The 22,806-nt window shown below is 37.9% G+C and overlaps 1 protein-coding gene across 2 annotated transcripts in view; it reads left to right on the top strand.

Moving 5' to 3' along the window:
- The window catches only part of PRCP (prolylcarboxypeptidase), a 101,966-nt gene extending 81,070 nt beyond the window's left edge, over positions 1 to 20,896 (top strand). For both annotated transcript variants that reach the window (XM_064288768.1, XM_003418537.4), the window contains 3 exons: positions 4,906 to 5,070; positions 6,251 to 6,438; positions 20,150 to 20,896. In XM_064288768.1, the coding sequence (XP_064144838.1) occupies positions 4,906 to 5,070; positions 6,251 to 6,438; positions 20,150 to 20,378 (582 nt within the window). In that variant the 3' untranslated portion in view covers positions 20,379 to 20,896. The remainder of the gene's footprint in view (positions 1 to 4,905; positions 5,071 to 6,250; positions 6,439 to 20,149) is intronic.
- The last annotated feature ends 1,910 nt before the right edge of the window (positions 20,897 to 22,806 follow it).

The following is a 22,806-nucleotide window of genomic DNA, read 5'->3' as shown; positions in this document are numbered from 1 at the left end:
TCTTTGTGTCTGGTATCTTTGATGTCATTCCACAACTTGTCTGGTCTTCTTCAGTCATTATTGTTTAATGAGTCAGACCTATTTCTGAGATGGTCTCTAAATTGAAGTGGAATATGTTCAAGGTCATACTTTGGCTCTTGTGGACTTGTTTTAATTTCCTTCAGCATCAACTTGAACTTGCATATGAGCAATAGATGGTCTGGTCCACAGTTGGCCCCTAGCCTTGTTTGACTGATGATACCGAGCTTTTCCATCGTCTCCTTCCACAAATATAGTCAGTTTGATTCCTGTGTATTCCACCTGGCGAGGTCCACATTTATAGTTGCCATTTATATTGGTGAAAAATGTATTTACAATGAAGAAGTTGTTGATTTTGATTTTGTCTCATGCCATCTCTGGTGTCATTTCTATCACCAAGGCCACATTTTCCAACTTATGTTCCTTCTTCTTTGTTTCCAACTTTTACATGCCAATCACCAGTAATTATCAGTGCATCTTGATTGCATGTTTAATCAACTCCAGAGTGCAGAAGATGGTAAAAATCTTCAATTTTCTCATCTTTTGTATTAGTGGTTGTTGTGTAAATTTGAATAATAGTGGTATACTGGCCTTTCTTGTAGGCATATGGGTATTATCCTATCACTGACAATGTTGTACGTCAGGATAGATCTTGAAATGTTCTTTTTGATGATTAATGCAATGCCATTCCTGTTCAGTTTGTCATTCCCGGCATAGTAGACCATATGATTGTCTGATTCAAAATGGCCAATACCAATCCATTTCAGCTCACTAATGCCTAGGATATCGATATTTATGAGTTTCATTTCATTTTGACGACTTCTAATTTTCCTAGATTCATGCATCATACATCCCACGTTCTGATTATTTTGAACCATGCCACATCAGCAAATGAAGGTCATGAAAGCTTGACTCCATCCATGTCATTAAGGTCAGCTCTACTTTGAAGAGGCAGCTTTTCCTCAGTGGTATTTCGAGTGCCTTCTAAGCTGAGGGGCTTATCCTCCGGCACTATGTCAGACAAAGTTTTGCTGCTATTCATAAGGTTTTCAGTGGCTAATATTTTCAGAAGTAGACCACCAGACCCTTCTTCCTAGTCTGTCTTAGTGTGGAAGCTCTGCTGAAACCTGTCCACCATGGGTAATCCTGCTGGTATTTGAAATACCGGTGGCATAGCTTCCAGCATCACAGCAACACGCAAGCCACCCCAGTACGACAAACTGACAGACGTGTGGGGATTTGACCTATAAAGATGGCAATATTATATGGTTCAACTCAATATTTATATAAATTTTATACGTCTTACAGATCTTTAATAAAAGTATGTTAGAATTTTCTTTTGAATTACGATAGTCTTTGAATAAGCATGGGAATAATGCTGAGGTCTTGCTAGTCTGAATTCAGTGTATATTTTTTTTAACTGTGCTCACTCTGTTACCCAAATTGCTAAGGACATGCATAGAGATATGTAGAAATTGTGTTTTTTGTGCTAGAGGATGATGCTTTGAATTACAGAATCTTTGAGTTAGAATGGAAGTTTAGATCCACCTAAAATAACAAAATTCCAATAGTAAATTTGCAAATAGTTTGCAAAAAAATTTTTTAAGTGATAGTTTTCAGGCTTTCTAATCTAATGCACTGATGGAATTATAAATTGGTACTTTCTATAAGGCAGTTTGACAGGATGTAGCAAAAGTCTTAGAAATGTTTATTTGCTTTGAATCAGTAGTTTATGACTTTATCTCAAGAAAACAATAGAGCCCTGTTTATTGTAGCCTTATTTGTAATGGTGAAAGTTTGGAAATGATCCAAATGACCAGCTGTAGGGTTGCTTCCGGTATTTCTCAACTTCCATCCAGATTGCTCTCCTCTGGGTTTTCTCAGGCTGGTCAGTGTCCTTTTTAAAGGATATGAAACTAGACTCGGGGCTCCAAGGGTGATCTGATCCCACAGAGGACAGTGGGCCCAGCATTGCCCTTAACTGGGGCCTGGTATTTCTGTCAGCAGAGCTGAAGTTTCGGACCGTGATGTCCTCCCCGTGTAACTGGAGCTGCTGAAACCCAAGTATTATCAGCCGGTGCCAGTCCCCAGCCATGCTTGTATCTTTTAGGCAGTGACAGTAACTGCTGTTTGCAGAGATGGCTATTCACGCGGACTCCTTTTCTTTGCCTGACAGAGGCCCAGTGTTCTAGCTCTGAGAGGGGGATCCGGTGCCAGCATGTGAGTCACACTCACTTGCCACTGTTCTTTTCCAAAGTTTTAGACCCTTTGGTGTTGTCTGTGGGTGCCCCCGTCCCCCCTGCCTGGCTCAGTTTGTCATCCCGCCGCATCTACCGTGCTGTGCTTGAACAGGGTGCTCCTCTCTGCATTCTGTGTGTCTGCTCTGTCATCTGTGCTGCATTTTGAAAGAGCTGAGCCCACTATCGGTGGCCAGATTCCGGGAAGAATGCTGATCAACTGTTGCACTAATGTAATGAAGTCTATGGTTGAGTCTTGATTTTTGTATTTTCTTGAGTATTTTTGATTGACATATTTCTTAGGAATATTTTCTGTTAAAAGTGCTCTACAACAATTAGGAATTTTTTGACTTGCAGTGAATAATTGAGCGTTTTCAGAATAGTGAAACACTGTTTTCCTTTTTTCTTCAATTTGCATGCCTTTGTTGCTTCAGGCTTGCTAAGTTTGTGAAGCTCTCAGTTGAACTCAGTTCTCTTTCTTCATGTACATCCTAAGCCCTTGTTTAGGAGCCCAGGTGGTTCAAAGGTTAGGCACTCGGCTACTAACTGAAAGGTTGGCTGTTCAAACCTACCCAGTAGCTCTGCAAGAGAAAGGCTTGGCGATCTGTTCTCATAAAGATTACAACCTAAAAAATCCTATGGGGCAGTCCTACTCTGTTACCTGTTATGTGAGGACACCGTGGTCGAAAATCGATTTGATGGCACCTAACACAATGACAACAAACTCTGGTATACTTCGTTCTTGTGACTTCACAGTTACTTTTTAAAGGTATACCCAGCCACCTGAACATCTTAATTTCTGACTTTCTCACACTCAGCATTTCCAAAAACTTATATCTTCCTTTTGGAAAGTCACATTGCAGTTAAGATGTTAAAGGCTCAGAGACAACCTGCAGTCAAGAAAACTATTCACATTTGCCAACTCAACATCTCCTAAGATTATTTTGACTATGAAACCTTTTTTCTCCCCCCCCACAAAGTACTAATTAACATTCCCTATTTTTTTTTAGAAGTGTTATTGTGCAGAATATGTTTGGGGAAAGACCTTGAATTTTCCCTATGATCCATTTTTTCTCTGTTTTCAAGTTTCGTTTTTCTCAGGAAGGTGTTGCTGGAAGCTGGTCCTAGGCAGAGCTGTGATGAGGGGCCGGGTTTGCTCCTAGCTGCTCTTTTCCTTTCTTAGTGGTGTCCTTTCCTGACTGGGAGCACGTCCTTAGCCCAGGCCTGTCGATACTTTCTGCTGCCTGGAGTCTCTGCCCTGAGGTGGGGTATCTGGACCTCCTTCTTCCCTGGACTAGTCTCTTTTTTTCTCAGAACTTGCCCATGGTATATGTCTTTTCCATTTGAAATGGGAAAGGACTGGGTTACTGAATTCATGTTAAGATGTTAATACAAGATGGCTTAATAGTGTTATTCTTCCCATAGGACTATTTGCAGTTTTTCAAGGGGATACTTCCTTAGCTGTGTAACATAAAGGATAAGATGTATGTTTTATAACCAGAGAGACCTGGGTTTAAATCGGAGTCCTACCACTTAACTAATTGGATGACCTTGAATAAAGTGATTTAACCTAAGTCTCAGTTTCTAGATAAAATAGCAGGTGATAACAGATCTTATAGGGTTGTTGGAGAATCAAGTCACATAATGGTTGTAAACCCAGGGCTCAATAATTAATATCTGTTAATGGAAACTCTATGGGGCAGTTCTACTCTGTCCTGTAGGGTCGCTATGAGTCGGAATCGACTTGACAGCAGTGGCTGAGTAGGCATTGTTGTTGCTGTTTTATTTTTCAGCTATGATTCTATTGCCTGTGATTTTCAGTTCTAGAATTTCAGGCATTTACTATAAGCTGGGATTAGAATATTTGGGAACTGGGAAGTTGCCTGATATATTTCTTATGACACCACAGATGTTGGAACTTGGTGTAGTTTTGCCATAAGAAATTTGGTAAATTTTGTATTTTCATAAAAATTTAGTCGTTCATTCAGCAAACATGTAGTTGTCAGATACCTTGCTAAGTGCTGAGGGAGACATTCTGGAATCAAATGAGTGCAGTGCAGCACTGGGACAGAGGCCAGCCAAATTCTTTACTACACAGGAACTCTCACAGAACTAGGCACAGGGAGGGTAGAGTGGAGGCACAAAGAAGGTAGTGATTTGTTCTTCCCATCTTGGGGACATTGGTAAGGAAGGCCTCGGAGAGGAGGTGATACTTGAGCTGAGTGTTGTGAAAAATAAGTTGGTATTTCCCAGATATTAGTAGAGTTGGAGGGTGGGAAGGGGGCATGTCAGGGTGAGCAAAGGCAAAGAGGAGGTAAAGAGCTTGGTGTGCTGGGGGGTGGTTTTGCTAGACTGGCACAAATGCTGCAGGAGATGAAGCTAGAGTGGAAGACAGGGAGGACTTTGCATACCTGCATACCGTGCAAAAAAGACTGATTTATTTCTGTAGCCTGGGAGTCATTTAGGAGTTCTATTAGTTTATGAAGGGAGTCATTCTCAAGAGATAGAAATTGTCAAGCAATATAGTTAAATGCTTAAGGAAAAGAAATGTTTTGTCATCAAATCAAGATCAGATTTTTGTTTGTTTGTTGTATTAAACTGTATTTTTGTATTAATATTCTGACTGTTCTCCCTTTTACGTCTCTGGCAGGTAGTATGCCAGTATTTCAAAGATCCCAAGGTATCTGATCAACTGCTGGTACAGAATCTTTTCCAAGCTCTGAACGTATATTACAATTATTCAGGCCAGGTGAAATGCTTGAATATCTCAGAGACAGCCACTAGCAGTCTGGGATCCTTGGGTTGGAGCTATCAGGTAAGTGTGTATAGTTTTCCCAAGTGGAACTTCCTTTTCACTAATACAGTTGTGCTGTAACAGAAAGTACACAAAATTTTGTCACCTAACCTGTGTCCAAATCTGGGCTTCATCATCTTACACTGTGAGACCATGGAAAAGTTTCCTCATTCGTTCATTAATTTATGTATTTAGTAATCATCACCAGATGTATATTGAGTGCTTACTATGTGTTGGGCTCCAAAGATAAAAAAGACATGGTCTCACCATCAAATACAGCCTGGTGAGAAAAATAGATAACTAAACTAATATTATAGATCTTGGTAAGTGCTATAAAGGAAGCATTTTATGGACACATAAAAGAAGTCAAACTTTACTCTTTCTGAGCCTCTGATCCTTACTATAATGTAACTAATACCATAATTTTATGCAAATAATGCGCCTTCTACATTTGTTTGCCAACCGCTCCCTCCGCACACGAGGTATTTTCGTAGATGCCGCTATATCAAAGCAGCATAAGTTATTTGCAAAAAAATGTAATAATAATTCCCTTCCAGATTTGTTTGGAGAGTTAGGTGTGATAGTAGGTGTGAAAGAAAACAGTTTACAAAGAATGAATGTATAGTCCTAACTTCTATGACTTTTTAGCCAAACTTTTCTGTGAATAAGGAGAGGTTGCTTGGCATAGGCAGGGGTTTTGAAGCCAGACTGCCTGAGTTCAAAACTTGGTGCTACTAAATAGCTGTATGGATTTAGACAATATTTAACCTCCCTGTGCCTTATTTTGTCTCATTCAGAAGCCCTGGTGGCATAGTGGTTAAGTGCTATGGCTACTAACCAAGAAGTCAGCAGTTTGAATCTGCCAGGCGCCCCTTGGAAACTCTATGGGGCAGTTCTACTCTGTCCTATAGGGTTGCTATGAGTCAGAATTGACTCAGCAGCAGTGGGTTTGGTTTGGTTTTTTTGGGTGCCTCATTTTGGATCCCAGGTGGCACCAGTGGTTATGCGTTTGACTACTAACCAAAAAGGCTAGCAGTTCGAATCCACCAGTCGCTCCTTGGAAACCCTATGGGGCAGTTCTACTCTATCCTATAGGGTCACTATGAGTCGGAATCGACTTGATGGCAACGGGTTTGGTTTTGTTTTTTTTGTGTGTGTGTCTCATTTTATTTTTTGATCCTCTCCTGGTTTGCTTTTTCAGGCATGCACGGAAATAATCATGCCCTTTTGTACTAATGGTGTCGATGACATGTTTGAGCCTCGCTCATGGGACTTGGAGGAATTGTCTGATGACTGTTTTAAAGAGTGGGGTGTGAGACCAAGGCCCTTTTGGATCACTACTCTGTATGGAGGCAAAAACATCAGTTCCCATAGGAACATTATTTTCAGGTGAGTTTTTGTTGGTCCAAAGAGGAACCTTGGTTGATGGGGACATTTGTAGAATAGCTGAGATAATAGAACCAGAAAAATTCTGGACAATACAACAGCAGAACCTATCACATTTTCCTGCTCCTTGAAAGAGAGAGGGTGCTTACAAGAGATTTTATACTCTCTTACCAAGGTGCTTAAAGGCTTAAAAACAAACATAAGACGAAACAAAATAGAAACCTCTGTGGCACAAAATGAAGCATTGTCTGTTTTCACAATTTGTCTTATTATTGCTACTATTATTGTTAATGATAATAAAACTATATTCAAGAAACACTTTTGACGTGCCTGATTGGTTCTGTTCCAAGTACTGTAAGAGGTGCTTTACATAAATTACCTAACTGAATCCTCACAACAACCCTGTGAAGTAGATGTTGTGTCCCTTTTTTAGTGGGGAGGAAACTGAAGGTTAACTTGCCAAAGCTCATCCAGCTTTGTTTGAGTCACTAAGCGATAAAGCCAGATTTCAGTCTTGGCCCGCCTGACTCCAAAACCCAGGTTTGTTCTTGTATGTTACACTACTTCTTAAGAAGTGAAACATTTGATATTGGTTCAAATTAACTGAGTAGACTCTAGGTATGTTCGATTATGGCTTCAAAATTTCCGTGTTTTAGTTTAACGTTAAGTCATCAGCTATTAAGATAGCAATCAGTCAGTAAAAAAAAATCTCCCCAGATCTAGATGGAAATAGCAGAGATACTCATACATATCCCTTAACCCAGAGCTATTATACATAGTCCCCGACCTACAACAGAGTCATGTTCCAGTGACTCCATCATAAGCCGGTTCTGATGTTAAGTTGAATACCTCATTTTTTGTTTTAATTATTGTTACCTTCTATTGTCAATATCTTCATAAATTCAATCTTTATTTGTCTTTGGGAGTTGGAAACATTATGTATAAACTTACAGATGTATATTAACACTGTATGTAGTATATATTACTAACCATAAGATGTTAAAAAACAAAGAAACGAATGGTCTTAAGCACAGTTTGTCGTAACTCGAATATGTTGTGAGTTGGGGACTACCTGTTTTAAGTTGGAAATGTCATTCTTTTTCAAGTCCTTTTAAACAAAAGTCAGATTTAGCTTTTGGGACATGGCTAGTAGCTTTTAGGCTTGAGGAACACTCTCTGGGTTTAGGGGCTGGCACTGGCCTACTTTGCAAAAGAGCCTGTTTTATTGGGCTCATGTATTTTCCTTCCTTTTTTTTTTTTTTAAATAATTTATTGAGTTTTTGGTGAAAGTTTACACAGCAAGGTAGGTTCCCATTTGACAATTTTCACAGGAATTGTTCAGAGACATTAGTTACATTTATCACAATGTGCCAACATTCTTTTTAATGTGTTCTGTTTGTTCCATTTCCAGTACTCTAGTTTCCCTGCTCCCTTATCTTCTCATCTTTGCTTTCGAGTAATTTTTGACCTTTTGGTCTCACACTGATGGTTTTTAAGTAGAGTACTAACCTTATGGGTAATATTCTTTATTTTGTATGCCACTCTGTTATTTCCCTAAAAGGTGATCTTTGAGGATAGGCTCAGTTCTAGGTTTAAAGAGTGTCTCAGGGCGATTCAGTTCTCTACTGTTCTAGTTTGTCTGGCCTTTTTTTGTGTGTAAGAATTTGAGTTCCACTCCACTTTTTTCTCCCATTTTACCTGAGACCATCTTTTGTGATCCTGGTCAGCACAGTCAGTCGGGGTAGCCAGTTACCAAATCATCCAGTCCTTCTGGTCTCAGGGTAGCTGAGGCTGTAGCTCTGTAGACTTGTTTCTTCTCTGAGCTTTTGGTTACCTTCTTATTGTTTTGCTCCTGGTGAGTAGAGACCTGTAGTTGTGTCTTAGATGGTGGCTGCTCACCAGCTTTTAAGACCTCAGATGCCACTCAATTTGATAGGATGTAGATCATGAATTTTGTGAACCATGTTATGTCTGTAGGGTCACTATGAGTCGGAATTGACCTGACAGTTAACAGGTTTGGTTTTTGGTTTTTTGGTTATGCCAGTTGATTAAGTTGTTCCATGATACTATGGTCCTAAGCTTTCAAACCCAGAAAACTAATCTGGAAAGGTGTTTGGTTATATCTGTGGAGTATCCATATTGGTGTCTTCAATGAATATATTTGTCTGTACCACATATTTGGTTTACTCATACCTATAGGTACTCCTGTGTGTTTTCACCTATGTACACACCTGTACCTACCCATGTAAAAAAAAAAAAACCCAGTGCTGTCGCATATACCAGTATGCATATACCCATCCATTTGTGCTCACTCTTTTTTACTTTGGTTGTGCTGTGCTTACTGCATTCACATTTGAGGCCACTTTTCCCATCACCAAAAAAAAAAAAAAGTCTATTAAGATCTAAAGCATACTTTCCCCTCCCTCCCTCCCCCCATTAACCACCAATGAACTTTGGTCTCTGTCTGTATATCTATTCTTGTCTTCTTATAAAAGAAGGCTCATACAATATTTGTCCTTACATACTTGATTTATTTTACTTAGCATTATGTCCTCTAGGTCCATCCATGTAATAATATGTTTCATGGACCCATCATTTTTTTTTACAGTTGCACAGTTTTCCATTGTATGTATGTACCACAATTCACTTATCCAGTCCTCCGTTGATGGGTACTTCATTGTTTCCATTTATTTGCTATTGCAAATAAAGCAGCAATGAACATAGCTGTGCATATGTCCATTTGTGTCATTATTTTTAGTCCTCTGGGGTATATACCTAGGAGTGGGATTGATTGCTGGATCATAGGATAGTTCTATTTCTAGTTTTTTGAGAAAGCACCATATTGTTTTCCATAGTGGTTGTACCACTTTACTGTCCCACCAGCAACGGATAAGGGTCCCAGTCTTCCCACATCCTCACCAACATTTGTTGTTATCTGGTGCTTTTTTTTTTTTTTTTAAATCAGTGCCATTGCAGCCAGGGATAAGATGGTATCTCATTGTAGTTTTGATTTGCATCTCTGTAATGGCTAATGATCATGAACATCTTTTCGTATGTTTGTTGGCTGCTTGGATGTCCTCCTTGGGGAAGGCTCTGTTCATGTCCTTTGTCTAGTTTGTGACTTAGTTGTTTATTTTTTTTGTTGTTGAATTGTTGTAGTTTTCTATAGACTTTAGAGATTAGACCCTTATCAGATGACTACTTTTCAAAGATTTTTTTTCCCAGTCTGTAGGTTGTCTATGTACTCGTTAAAAAGCAGGGCTTAAAACTGGTTCTTTTCAGTTCGACAGCCTGCTGAAAAATTGCATTTCCACCCCAGATATGCTGAATCAGGGGGTCGAACTGAAAAGAATGAGTTTGAAGCCCTGTAATAAAGTTTTGGGTTGAGCATAAGTTTTTAATTTTTATGAGGTTCTGTTTCTCTATTTTGTCTTCTTTTATTCATGCATTTGTTGTTAGTTATCCTATTTTTTCAAAAGATTATGTCCCATGATTTTCTCTTTATGTTTTCTTCCAGGAATTTTAGTTTTAACATGTAGGTCTTTGATCTGTTTTAATTTTTGTGTGTGGTGTGAGGTGTGGGTCCTGTTTCATTTGTCTGCAGGTGGATATCCAGTTTTGACAGCACCGTTTATTGAAGAGACTGTTTCTGCCCCACTGAATGAACTTTGACCCCTTGTCAAAAATTAGTTGTCTGGGTTTAATTCTGCGTTCTCAGTTCTTTTCCACTAGTCTATGTGTCTATCGTTGAACCAAGACCAGGCTGTTTTGATTACAGTGGCTGTATAGTGTATTTTTATATGGGGGAGTGTAAGGCCTTCTGCTTTGTTCTTTTTCTTCAATATTGCTTTGGCTGTTCAGGGTTTCTTTCCTTTCCATATGAAGTTAGTCATTAGTTTTTCCATTTCAGTAAAGAATGTTGTTGGGATTTGTATCAGGATTGCATTATATCTGTAGATTGCTTTAGGTAGAATTGACATTTTAACTATATTAAATCTTCTAATCTATGAGCACAGGTTCTTTCCATTTTTGTTTATGTCCCTGGTTAGGTTAATTTCTAGGTATTTTATTGATTTGGGGCTATTGCAAATGGTATGGGTTTCTTGATTTCTTTTTCACAGTAGTCTTTGTTAGTGTAGAGGAACTCAACTGATTTTTGTGTTGATCTTATACCCAGCAACATTGCTAAATTCTTCTGTTAGTTCAAGAAGTTTCTTTTGGAATCTTTAGGACCTTCTATGCATAGGATCATGTCATGTGCAAATAGAGATAGTTTTATTTCTTCCTTTCCAATTTGGATACCTTTATTTCTCTTTCTCTTCTTATTGCTTTGACTAGGACTTCCAGTACAATGTTGAGTAAGAGTAGTGATAGTAGGCATTCTGGTGTCGTAACCATTCTCAAAGGAAAGGCTCTCAGCCTTTCTCTGTTGAGTATGATGTTGGCTGTTGTTTTGCATATACGACCGTAATTATATTGAGACAATTCCTTTCTATCCCTATTTTGCTGAGAGTGTTCATCAAGAAGGGTATTGAATTTTATTGAATGCCTTTTCTGCATCAATTGATATGATCATATGGTTCTTTTCCTTTGTTTTATTTATGTGGTAGATTGCATTGATTAATTTTCTAATGTTGAACTACTTTGTAATCCTGGTATGCATTCCACTTGATCATGGTATATGTTTTTTTGATATGTTAGTGAAGTCTGTTGACTAGAATTTTGTTGAAAACTTTTGTCTCTATGTTCTTAAGAGATATTGATTTGTAATTTGTGTGTGTGTGTGTCTTTGCCTGGTTTAGGTATCAGGGTTATGCTGGCTTCATAGAAGTGTTCAGTAGTGTTCCCACCTCTTGTGTGTTTTTGAAGAGATTGGGTAGGATTGGCATCAACTCTTCTCTGAATGTTTGATAGAATGCTCCAGTGTTGTCGTTTGGTCCTGGCTATCTTTTGTTGTTGTTTTTGGCAGTTTTTTTGATGACATCTTCAATCTCTTCTTTTGTAATGGATATGCTTAAATTTTCTACCTCTGTTTTTTTTTTTTTTATTTGTTTGCATTAGGTTGAGTAGATAATGTGTTTCAAAGAATTTGTCTTTTTAATTTAGGTTTTCAAATTTGTTGGAGTACATTTTTTCATAGTAATCAGTTATGATCTTTATCTCTGTTAGATCGGTTATAATGTCACCAATTTCATTTCTTAATTTGGTTATTTGCTTCTTCTGTTTTTTTTTCTTTTCTCATTCTAGCCAGTGGTTGGTTTGTTTTATCAGTGTTTTCAAAGAATCAGCTTCTGGTTTTGTTGAGTATTACTATTTCTGTTTTCTATTTCTTTTATTTCTGCCCTGATCTTTATTATGTCCTTTTTTTCTGGTAGCGTTTGGTGTCTTTTGTTCTTCCTTTTCAGTTTGTTCAAGTTGTTGGTTTAAGTTAATGATTTCAGATCTTTCTTTTTTTTAAATGTAGACATTTATTGGTGTGAATTTCTCTCTGAGTGTCCCAAAGGTTTTGATATGTTAGGTTTTCATTTTCATTTGATTCTAGGAATTTTTTATTTTCACTTTTGGTTTCTTCTGTGACCTACTTTTTTAAAATAGTGTATTATTTAGTTTCCATATAGGTATGTGTTTTTTCCTTATTTTTCTGTTTTTGATTTCTAGCTTCATACCATTATAGTCAGAGAAGATGCTTTGTTTGATTTCATTCTTTTTAAATTTGTTGAGACTTGTTTTGTGTCCTAGCACATGATCTGTTCTGGAAAATGATGCATGTGTGTTGGAGGAGAATGTGTGTTTTACTGATGCTAGGTGGAGTGATCTATGTATGCCCATTAAGCCCAAACAGCTTATGGTTTTATTTAAGTTCTCAGTGCCATTAGTGATCTTCTTTTTAGATGTTCTGCTTATAATTGAAAGTGGTGTGTTAAAAGTCTCCTACTATTACTGTGGAGTTGTCTGTTTCTTCTTTTATATTAGCCAGTATTTGTTTCCTCTGTTTTGGTGCACATCTGTTAGATGCATATATCTTTAAATTGTTACGTCTTCTTGCTGGATTGACCCTTTGCTTATTATGTAATGTCCTTTCTTATCTCTTGTAAGAGATTTTGATTTAAAGTCTATTTTATCTGACATCAGCATGGCCTTCCCTGCTCTTTTTTGTTAACTGGTTACATGGAATATATTTCTTCATTCCTTTATTTTCAGTCTGTTTGTGGACTTACGTCTAAGGAGTGTTTCTTATAGGCAGCATAAGAATGGATTGTGGTTTTTATGGGGCATTTAGACCATTCACATTTAGGTTATTACCGAAAACAAAGTGTCTACCTCACTTATTTTGCCATTTGCTTTTTGATGTTTTGTATCTTTTTTTTTATTCTGAATTTTCTGTTTTTGTATTTGGCTGCTTCCTTGTGATGCACCTTTTTGTTTTCTTCTGATCGTTTTCTTGGTGATTTCTTAATGGTCACCACATATATTGCATTACACAACTTACAATTGCAACAGTTTTTAACATATGAACAGCAGTTAATGTACAGCCTTAACATAATAAATCTATTACTGATGTGCTCCTCTCTCCCCCATTTCTGTTGGTATGTCTCCATTAACATCAATATACAACCTATATTCCATGTTTACTTTGTGCTTATTTTTTGTAAACTTGATATATTGTTTGCAGAATTTAATTATTGAGTTTATTCCCTGAAAATGTCGTATACTTAGTCCTTATGATTGCCCATGTTGTTGTGCTTTTTGAAGTTCTCTCTCTCTCTCTGTTATTTGCTATTTATATCTATTTATTTTTCCTGTATATAGATGGAAGTATTTATTTAATGCTCTTGCTTTTCCATTTGGAGTACTCCCTTGAGTGATAATTGCAAATCTGGCAAATTTCTAGAGTTTCTGTTTCTTTGAGAATGTCTTGACTTTCCTCTCATTTTTTTAAAAATAGTTTTTATTGTGCTTTAAGTGAAAGTTTACAAATCAAGTCAGTAGTATGTCACACAAAAACCCATACACAACTTGCTACATACTCCCAATTACTTCCCCCCCCATGAGACAGCCTGCTCCCTCCTTCCACTCTCTCTTTTCGTGACCATTTTGCCAGCTTCTAAGTCCCTCTACCCTCGCATCTCCCCTCCAGGCAGGACATGCCAACATTGTCTCATGTGTCCACCCGAACCAAGTAGCTCACACCTCACCAGAATCCCTCTCCAACCCGCTGTCCAGTCCCATCCATGTCTGACGAGCTGGCTTTGGGAATGGTTTCTGTAGTGGGCCAACAGAAGGTCTGGGGGCCTTGATCACCAGGGTCCTTCCAGTCTCAGCCAGACCATTAAGTCTGATCTTTTTATGAGAATTTGGTGTCTGCATCCCACTGTTCTCCTGCTCCCTCAGGGGCTCTCTGTTGTGTTCCCTGTCAGGGCAGTCCTCGGCTGTGGCCGGATGCCATCTAGTTCTTCTGTTCTCAGGATGATGTAGTCTCTGGTTCATGTAGCCCTTTCTGTCTCTTGGGCTTGTTATTATCTTGTATTCTTGGTGTTCTTCATTCTCCTTTGATCCTGGCAGGTTGAGACTCATTGATGCATCTTAGATAGCCGCTTGCTAGCATTTAAGGCCCCAGACACCACTCTTCAAAGTGGGATGCAGAATGTTTTCTTAGTAGATTTTATTATGCCAATTGACTTAGATGTCCCCTGAAACCATAGTCCCCAAACCCCTGCCCCTGCTTCACTGACCTTCGAAGCATTCAGTTTATTCAGGAGACTGCTTTGCTTTGGTTTAGTCCAGTTGTGCTGACCTCCACAGTGTTGAGTGTTATCCTTCCCTTCACCCAAAGTAGTTCTTGTCTACTATCTATTTAGTAAATACCCCTCTCCCACCCTCCCTCCCTCCCCCCTCTCGTAACCACAAAAGAGAGTGCTCTTCTCAGTTTAAACTATTTCTCAAGATCTTATAATAGTGGTCTTATACAATATTTGTCCTTTTGCAGCTAATTTCACTCAGCATAATGCCTTCCTGGTTCCTCCATGTTATGAAATGTTTCACATATTCATCATTGTTCTTTATCGATGTATAGTATTCCATTGTGTAAATGTACCATAATTTATTGATCCATTCATCCATCTATGGGCATCTAGGTTGATTCCATCCTTTTGCTGTTGTAAACAGTGCTGCAATAAACATGGGTGTGCATATATCTGTTCGTGTAAAGGCTCTTATTTCTCTAGGAGTGGGATTGCTGGGTCATATGGTAGTTCTATTTCTAGCTTTTTATTTTCCTCTCATTTTTGAATGACACTTTTGCTGGGTAAAAAAATTCTTGTTTGACAGTTGTTTTCATTTAGTATTTTATATATATCACTCCGTTGTCTTCTGGCCTCTAGAGTTTCTAGGGAGAAATTCACAGTGATTTCTTAAGAAAGACCCTTGGTATATTGTGTTTTTCTCTTGCTGCTTTCAGAATTCTGTCCTTGTCTTTGGTTTTCAAGAATTTTATTAGTGTACGGCATGGAGTTGATCTTTTTATGTCTGTTCTGATTGGGGTTCATGTCGCTTCCCGTATTTGAAGGCTTTGCTTTCTGTTCAGGTCTGGGAAATTCTCTCTGATTACATCTTGGAAAATTGTTTCTATGCTTTTATTGTTGTCATGGTACTCTGGGATTCCAGTAATTCTAATGTTATATTTCTTAATCGAATCCCATATTTCCTTTTGAGTTTGTAAGATTTTCTTTGTTCTTTTCTCGTGAGACTTGATAAGTTCAGTTATATTGTCTTCTAGTTCATTTATCCTGTCTTATGTCTGTTTGGCTCTATTGTTGAATGTTTCTCTTGCTTTTTAAATTTCAGTTACTTTATTCTTTAGTTACAGTAGTTCTCTTTGTTTTTGTTTTTATGTTTTCGATTTCCTTGTTTAGTCTCTTATTTGTTCTTCCATTTGTTTGTTGATCTTTACTAGTTTGTTTTTGGTGTGCTTTTTGCTTTCTTTAAACATATTTAGCACCATATCCTGAAAACTATCAATTTTTTATGTAAGTCTGGTTTCCATCAGAGAAATTGCCTCCTTTTCATGTTTGCTTTTGATTGGTCTTTCTTCTCTTGTGATTTTATTTCTATTACTATTTTTCATTGGACTTGGGCCATTTTGTTATCTCTTTTTACTTTAAATTTTGTATTCTGGTTTTTGTGAGAAAATTTCCTGAATGGGCACCCTGGTGGTGCAGCTGCCAAGTGTCCAGCTGCCAACCAAAAGGCTGGGACTTGCACACACCAGCTGTTTTGTGGGAGAAAGATGTGGCACCAATAAGAAAAAAACAAGAAATTGATAAAGCACTAATTAGGGTATTTAAAGAAATGGTGCCAAATTAGGGTGTTTGGAATCCAGAAAACATGAAAGCATTGAGAAGGCTGAGAAAGGCTTAAGTTCCAGCCTTTGGGTCTCCAGGCTCATCTTTGTTCCTGCACAGGAGGAAGCGCTTTGTCAATTTCTTGTTTTTCTTCAGAAGCTTATCTCCATGTAGGATTGATACAGATTTTCTACATTCTGACAGTTTAAGCTCATTTTTTCCTTACTTTAACTCTATGAAGCTGAAGTTCAGGTTGAATTGTTAAATGGAGTCTTTAAATCCTCATATGAAGAGTTACTATATGAATTTTGGTCACATATGTTGCCTTTTTTTTTTTCTTAATTGGATTTAGCTATTACAGATAAGTATTTTTGTTGTCCATTTGCCCTCTGTAGTATTTTCCTCAGGCTGTCAAATAACAATCGTTGTTGTCATTGTCATCATCGGTATCATCATTGTAGGAGAGGACAGATTTTGTAGGAAAAGTTGGGGGGATAGAACTGGAGGCAGTAGGTGGAAACTACAGGAAGTGGGCCTTTACCTCAGATAAGAAAGGGCTTCCTAACAACTGTGCAAAGGTGGAATGAGCTGTCTTCAATGAATTTACTTAATCTCTTTGATGCCCAGTTTTATCTTCTGTAAAATGAACATAATACCAACCCTCATTCCATAGAGTTGTTGTGAGGTATGAAAGAGTTAACCCAGTAAAGCACTTAGCCCAGACCTGGCACGTACTTATATACTTAATAAATATTTGTTGAATGAATAAATGGAGGTATACTCTCTGCCTTGTACAGCCACAAGGAACTGTGTATTTGTCCCTGAATGCCCTTTCCCTCTCTCTTTCGCCCTTTTCCTCTTAATTAGCTCATCTTTTAAGAGTCAGGCCCTCTCCAGGAAGCCTTCCCTGACCCCTACTGGGAGGTTAGGCCACCCTTCCCACCTACCCCCATCCCCATCTGTGCTCCCCTCGTGCCGTGCCCGTAAATACCACTTATCACACTGTGGAAATTATCTTGTTGTGTTTCTGTCTTCCCCATGAGATTGTGAACTTCTCAATGGCAGGAAGTTTGTCTTAATCACCTCAGTGCCTTTAGCACCTGCCACAATGACTGTCACATAATAGATGTTCAATAAATGTATGTGTTGATAAGGATGGGGATGAAATCCAAAGTGTAAGACTATGTGAAGATGCTGATTTATCTTTCTGCAGTGGCAAGTCTACTTTCGAAAACAAATATTTTTCTACAGGATGCTAGGTGTGAAAAATCCAATGTAAAAAATATTGTTATTTAAAAATTCTAAGTTTTCCTGCTTTTCTGAAGAAAACACATTCCCAGAGTATAGGAGCAGCCCTGGGTGTTGGGTACACTTCATGGCTACCAGCTAAAAAAACGTCTCTGGTTGATGAATAAGAAAATGTCCAGGGAACCATGTGAAAAGTATGTGTAGGCTTCTCTCCTTAGTTCGGCTCATACAGATCCAAGTGTGGCTGGCTTTCTGACTGGGAAGTGCAGTCTGTAATTGTTGGATTAGTGATTTGCTGCTTTGGAGTCTTGGGTACACTTCTGATTCTTTACCGATTTAGCTGCATGGCTTTGGGCAAGTTGCCAATTTGTGTAAATTGGAAATAATAATGACTACTTAACAGAATTATTTCAAGGAGTGAATAGATTATCATGAAAGTGTACACCAGGAGGGCAGGGATTTTGTTTGCTTTGTTTGCTGCTGAATCCCTTGTGCCCAAATGGTGCCTGGCACACAGTAGGCACCTTGTAAACATTTGTTGAATGAACGAGGGCTGAAAAAAATAGTAACTGGTAATAGTTCCATTTCAGCAAATAATTTTTTTTTTTTTTTTTGACCACAATGGTAAGAAATTACCTTATCAATGGTCATTTTCAGTTATGTAAACGTAAGTACAAAAAGGAATCACTGAGGAGCTGGTTAGTTTAACGTAATTTCTCAGGCCAGTTAATTGTTGCCAGCAATTATGTGAGACTCGCTATCGGGAATTTTACCCAGGCATCTAAATTCTCTCATGAAAGCAAGTGATTTTTTTTTTTTTTTTTTTGTAAACTTCCCAATGACTGGGTTAGCTTTCAAATGTCTAGGACCAAGAAATTCAAGTCCATGTGCATCTTGGGTCTCTCAGCAACTCCAAACACTGTTGCTAAGCCACTAGGCTGATTCAGATGACCTTTTAAATCAAATGCAGTTTGCTTATTATGTGGCTGTTGGGATTGCTTTTTTGTTTTGCAAATAATGGAGAGTTTCCTATCTGGGCTGGGCCTGTTAAATTGGAATAATGATAAAAGCGTTTTGTTCACTTAAAGAATCCAACCCTGTGTATAGTTTACTTTAAAAATTTACTTGCAGTTGAAAACTGAGACTACTGTTTTGCATGGGAGTTTTCCCTTTTCTTAACAAAACAAAACAAAAACAAAAACACTTTTTGGAGCGAATTTTTTTTTCAAGGATGATGTTATTAAGTTGCAATTGAATTGATTTTTTTCTTTTTTTTTTTTAACAGAAGAGCAGTAACAATGAAACGGAATTTAAAGTTGTATTTTAAACACACATATACTTAATGTGCGTAGTGTTTTCTCATGTAATTTGTACATTTGCCTAGACAAAGTTGACTGCATGAGTTTTCAGACTAAATTTTTATGAGAAATGCTTTCACAGCTATTTTTATGATTTGTTTACCTCTGTCTAATCCTAAAACTCATGCTCATGCGATCGAGTATTATTTGACAATAAAAGGGAATGACTACTGATACATACTATAATATGGATGAACCTTGAAAACATTACGCTAAGTGAAAAAAGCTAGTTGCGGAAGACCATATATTATATAATTTAATTTATATGAAATGTCTGTAAAGACAGGTTAGTGGTTGGGGCTGAGTAGGGGGCAGGGATGAGTGGGATGGAATGGGGAGTGACTGCTAATTGTATGAGATTTCTTTTTGGGGTGATGAAATGTTCTAAAATTGATTGTAGTGGTGGTTGGACAACTCTAAATATACTAAAAACCATTGAATTGCATACTTTAAATGGGAAAATTTGTGGTAGGTGAATTATATATCAATAAAACTGTTAAGAAATAATATGGGGGATGCTGTCTGTGGTTGTATCATTTTTTTACTCAGCTAAACTAAACAGCCTGTTTCATTCTGAAATGTATTGTGTGAACCAGCTAAGACTCATAACCTAGTAGCATTTCCTTAACTGTAAAGCTAATGCAAAATGAAGATCTTTGAGTAAGGCCCAAATTTTGTGAGTCCAGATCCATGGTTGTTTTTTTTTCCCCCAGTTCTACCACCCTATTTCCTAAAGAGCTGTACTGAGAGGGAAGTATTATATATATATGTGTGTATATATTATGTATGTATGTGTATATATACATACACACATACACACACAAAAACACTGCCTTTTTTTAATTACTACATTCTGAACAGTGTAGATCTCATTGATTTTTTTATTTACTTTTATATTTGGTGAAAATATACACAGCAAAACCACTCCCATTTCACAGTTTCTAGACGAAAAGATCAGTTATTTTGGTTACATTCTTCACGTTTGTCAACATTCTCGTTATTTTTGTTCTAGTTGTTTCACTTCCATTTACTTAATCTCCCCCCCCCACCCCACCCCCACACCTTCTCGTCTATGTTTTAAAATAGCTGTTGACCCTTTGGTCTTAAAATTTTTTTTAACTCAGTACACAAGGGTGACAATCTTTACTCTCTGGGCTTTACTGTTACTTCGTTTAAAGGTGACTTCAGGTTTTTTTTGTTTTTGTTTTTTTAAGAGCTAAGAGATGATTAGCACTTTCAGATGTGGGTTTTTGTTTGTGTGTTGTTGTTGTTCTTAAATCACTTTGGTGATTGGGTCCTAAGAAAGAAGGAAACCAGCATTAATTGTAGCTGGCACTTGTGCTTATTAAATACTTCCACATGTACCAATTGGTTTAGTCCTTACAATAGCCTTATGAACTAGGCCTTATTATCTCAGTTTTACAGATGAGGAAACTAAGTTAGGTAATTTGCCTAAAGCCACATAGCTATTAAGTGATGAAGCTGGCACTGGAATTCAGGCTTCTAAATTCCAAGTCCCAGTACAATCAAGGTTGATTCATGGAGCACCACCTTTAATCTTCTCTGATTCTATTTCTTACACCTGGCTGCAGAAATATTGTCCAACTCCAGTGGGAAGCACCTTTGTATACCACAGATTAGATCCTCAAATCAAATCCCTCAGGTTATAAGCTTATAATTGTAGGTGTTGTACATATAGTAGGTTTCTCCTATCTTATCTGACTGTGCATATGAAAAAGTAACAACCTTTTCTCCCCTCTCTTGCAGCAATGGTGAACTAGACCCATGGTCAGGAGGTGGAGTAACCAAGAACATCACAGACACTTTGGTTGCGATCAACATCCCAGATGGTGCCCATCATTTAGATCTCCGAGCCAGCAATGCCTTAGATCCCAAAACTGTACTGTTAGCCCGCTCCTTGGAAGTTAGATACATGAAGCAGTGGATCAGTGATTTCTATACCCGTCAAGGAAAAGCAGTACTGAACAACTTTTGATCTTTTTCAGTTTCTTCTTTTATGTTTACTCCACCCACATTCCTGTTCCCTTTGATTTTCTACATGTAATTTTCCCCCTCTTTTATCATTAGATTTGATGAAGGGAAGATTGAGATAGAAGAGAGGGTGATGGTGGTGAGAGCAGCCTTCCCATTAGTCTGATTTCCCAGGTCCTCGCCATCTTTGCACCACCTCAGGAAGAATCTCTTTGTGACAGCTCACACACATAAGGAACCTTAATAACTGGAGCAGAATCCTGACTGCCTTTGACAAGAAGGAGAGTCAATTCCTTTGTTTCTCTGCAAGCAGTGATTGCTTGGTTTGGAGGCTGAAGTCTCTTTGGGTCCATTTGTCACTCCCCACCCCCTACCCCCAAAAGAGAAAAAAAAGAAGATAGATAAAAATGATGTAATTGCAGCTGGTAGGATGTCTGATGCCAATCCAGGAAATGGGAGCCATTCCTTTTGTACTTGATTTATTGACTTTGTGCCGTAAATAAAGAATAAGGCTGGACCTTATACCTGTGTGTTGTTTTTAAAGCTTACTCCAGCTATTGGGAATGCTGTGTACACTGCTTGGCTGTTTTTGGAAAGCCCTTTAATTTCTTCTCTTCCACTTGGCAGCTTTTCTTGGTTCTGGGATATTTGCCACTGTGGTGCTGCCAGGGAGAGATCTGGCCTTTTTCTGCTCCAATTCTCTTTGTTTCTAGGTTCAGTTTTGTGATAATTTGGTTAAATTGTGCCAGTTTAGGAAAATGACTCAGTTTTGCCTTTCACTTTACGTCTAAGCAAGCTTTTACATGCTGTGGTCACCAATGATACTTCAGTTAGAAGCTTTTAAAAATGGTCAAATCAACTATTTAGGAGGTAGAATGTAGTTATGTTGAGCATTTTGTTTTATTTATTTAATTTTTTTTTTTGGTAGTTGTTGCTGCTGTCATTAAAGCCAGAAACGTCAGGACACTAAGACGCAGGTGCACAAGCGCTTTTCTGTATGACTTCCAAAGAGACAAGCTGAGTAATTCATGCAGGCAGCATATTTGACATTAATAAATGGCTGAGCCATTCCTATTTCCAAGGGTTTGGCTTCTTTCAGGCAGCTCTTACACTGAAACCTTTCTTCAGAAGAGCCTTTCTAGGATAACAAATAGGGTTGGATCAAAACCTTTCAAGGACACAGAGACTAACAGTTTCTACTCTGTTGAAAGATTTCTTCCCCCTTGCTTCTTTTTATTTTCTCTCAGTAAGTTTTTTTCTTCCTCTGCCTTGGGAACATTTTCTGTTTTTTTAAAAAAACTGTACCTTGAGCTCAATCTTCCTTTTTTTTTTTTTTAAATGCAGATACTGTGTTTATTCTTGGGTGGGAGACTGCAATATTTTCCTTATTTTTCATAGGTTCTGGGAGAGACAGGAAAATCTTTTGTCTTGTTTTGGAAGCCTTCAGTTCTCACTGTAATGAGTTGTCCACCAAAGCCTTTGGTTAGTATTTTCATTTTAGCATCACAGGACAGTTTGCTGGGGTGAGAACTTAAGAGTCAAAACAAAACTAGTTTTATTCTTTGTCAACTAAGAAGTTATATAATGCAGTGTTTATGGGCTTCATAGAGGATATTCTTCCTGTTTAATTTAGGGTATTTTCCTTAAACCTTTTATTTGCTTAAAATCTTGAAAATGCTTTGTCATTTCATTTAATATTGATTGTTCGGATGAGTTGCATATTTGTGAAGGAAAAAATGGCAAAATACTTATATTTTCTTGCAGACATAATTTGGTCCTCATGCACATGTTTCTGTGTACATTTCATTGCCGACAGCAGCTCTAACTAAAGTTAGCCTAATTATAATATGCTAAAATCTAATTTTAAGTTGAAAAAGAATTGGAACATCAAATGAGCCTTATTATTTAAAGCAGCCCTCCATGGTGCTTTTAAAATACAAGGAAAGAGAGGCATAGAGAGTTGTCTTTCCACCCCCACCCCCCTTTTTTGTTACTTAACTGCCTGAAGTCAGAACTAAAGAAATTTAGGGATCTTAAAAAAAAAAAAAAAAGAAAAAAAATTTTTCTTTTTTTTTCTTTAGGGGAATCTGTAGAGCCAAGAGATTCAAAAGAATCAATGTCCAGGCTAGCATATTAGAGTATGACGACCCCTCACAGTCCAACCCCATCATTTTGTAGATGATGGAATTGTTGCCCAGAGAGGAGGGACTTGTCCAATGCCTCACAGTCACAGTTCATTTTTGGCAGAACCAGGGCTTGGATCTTGATCTTTCCATCTAGGTTTCTCTTTACTTTATTGGTGTATGTTAAGTACTGTCTGGATTTAAGCAACAAAACTCCATCAAACCAGCTTAAGCAAAACCAAAACCTGTTGCCGTCAAGTCAATTTTGACTCATAGCGACCCTATAGGACAGAGTGGAACTGCCTGGCA

Source organism: Loxodonta africana, chromosome 7, assembly GCF_030014295.1.
Source record: "Loxodonta africana isolate mLoxAfr1 chromosome 7, mLoxAfr1.hap2, whole genome shotgun sequence".
NCBI classification, from domain to species: domain Eukaryota; kingdom Metazoa; phylum Chordata; class Mammalia; order Proboscidea; family Elephantidae; genus Loxodonta; species Loxodonta africana.
Note: the sequence above shows the minus strand (reverse complement) of the source record. Positions and strands in the feature narration are given on the sequence as shown.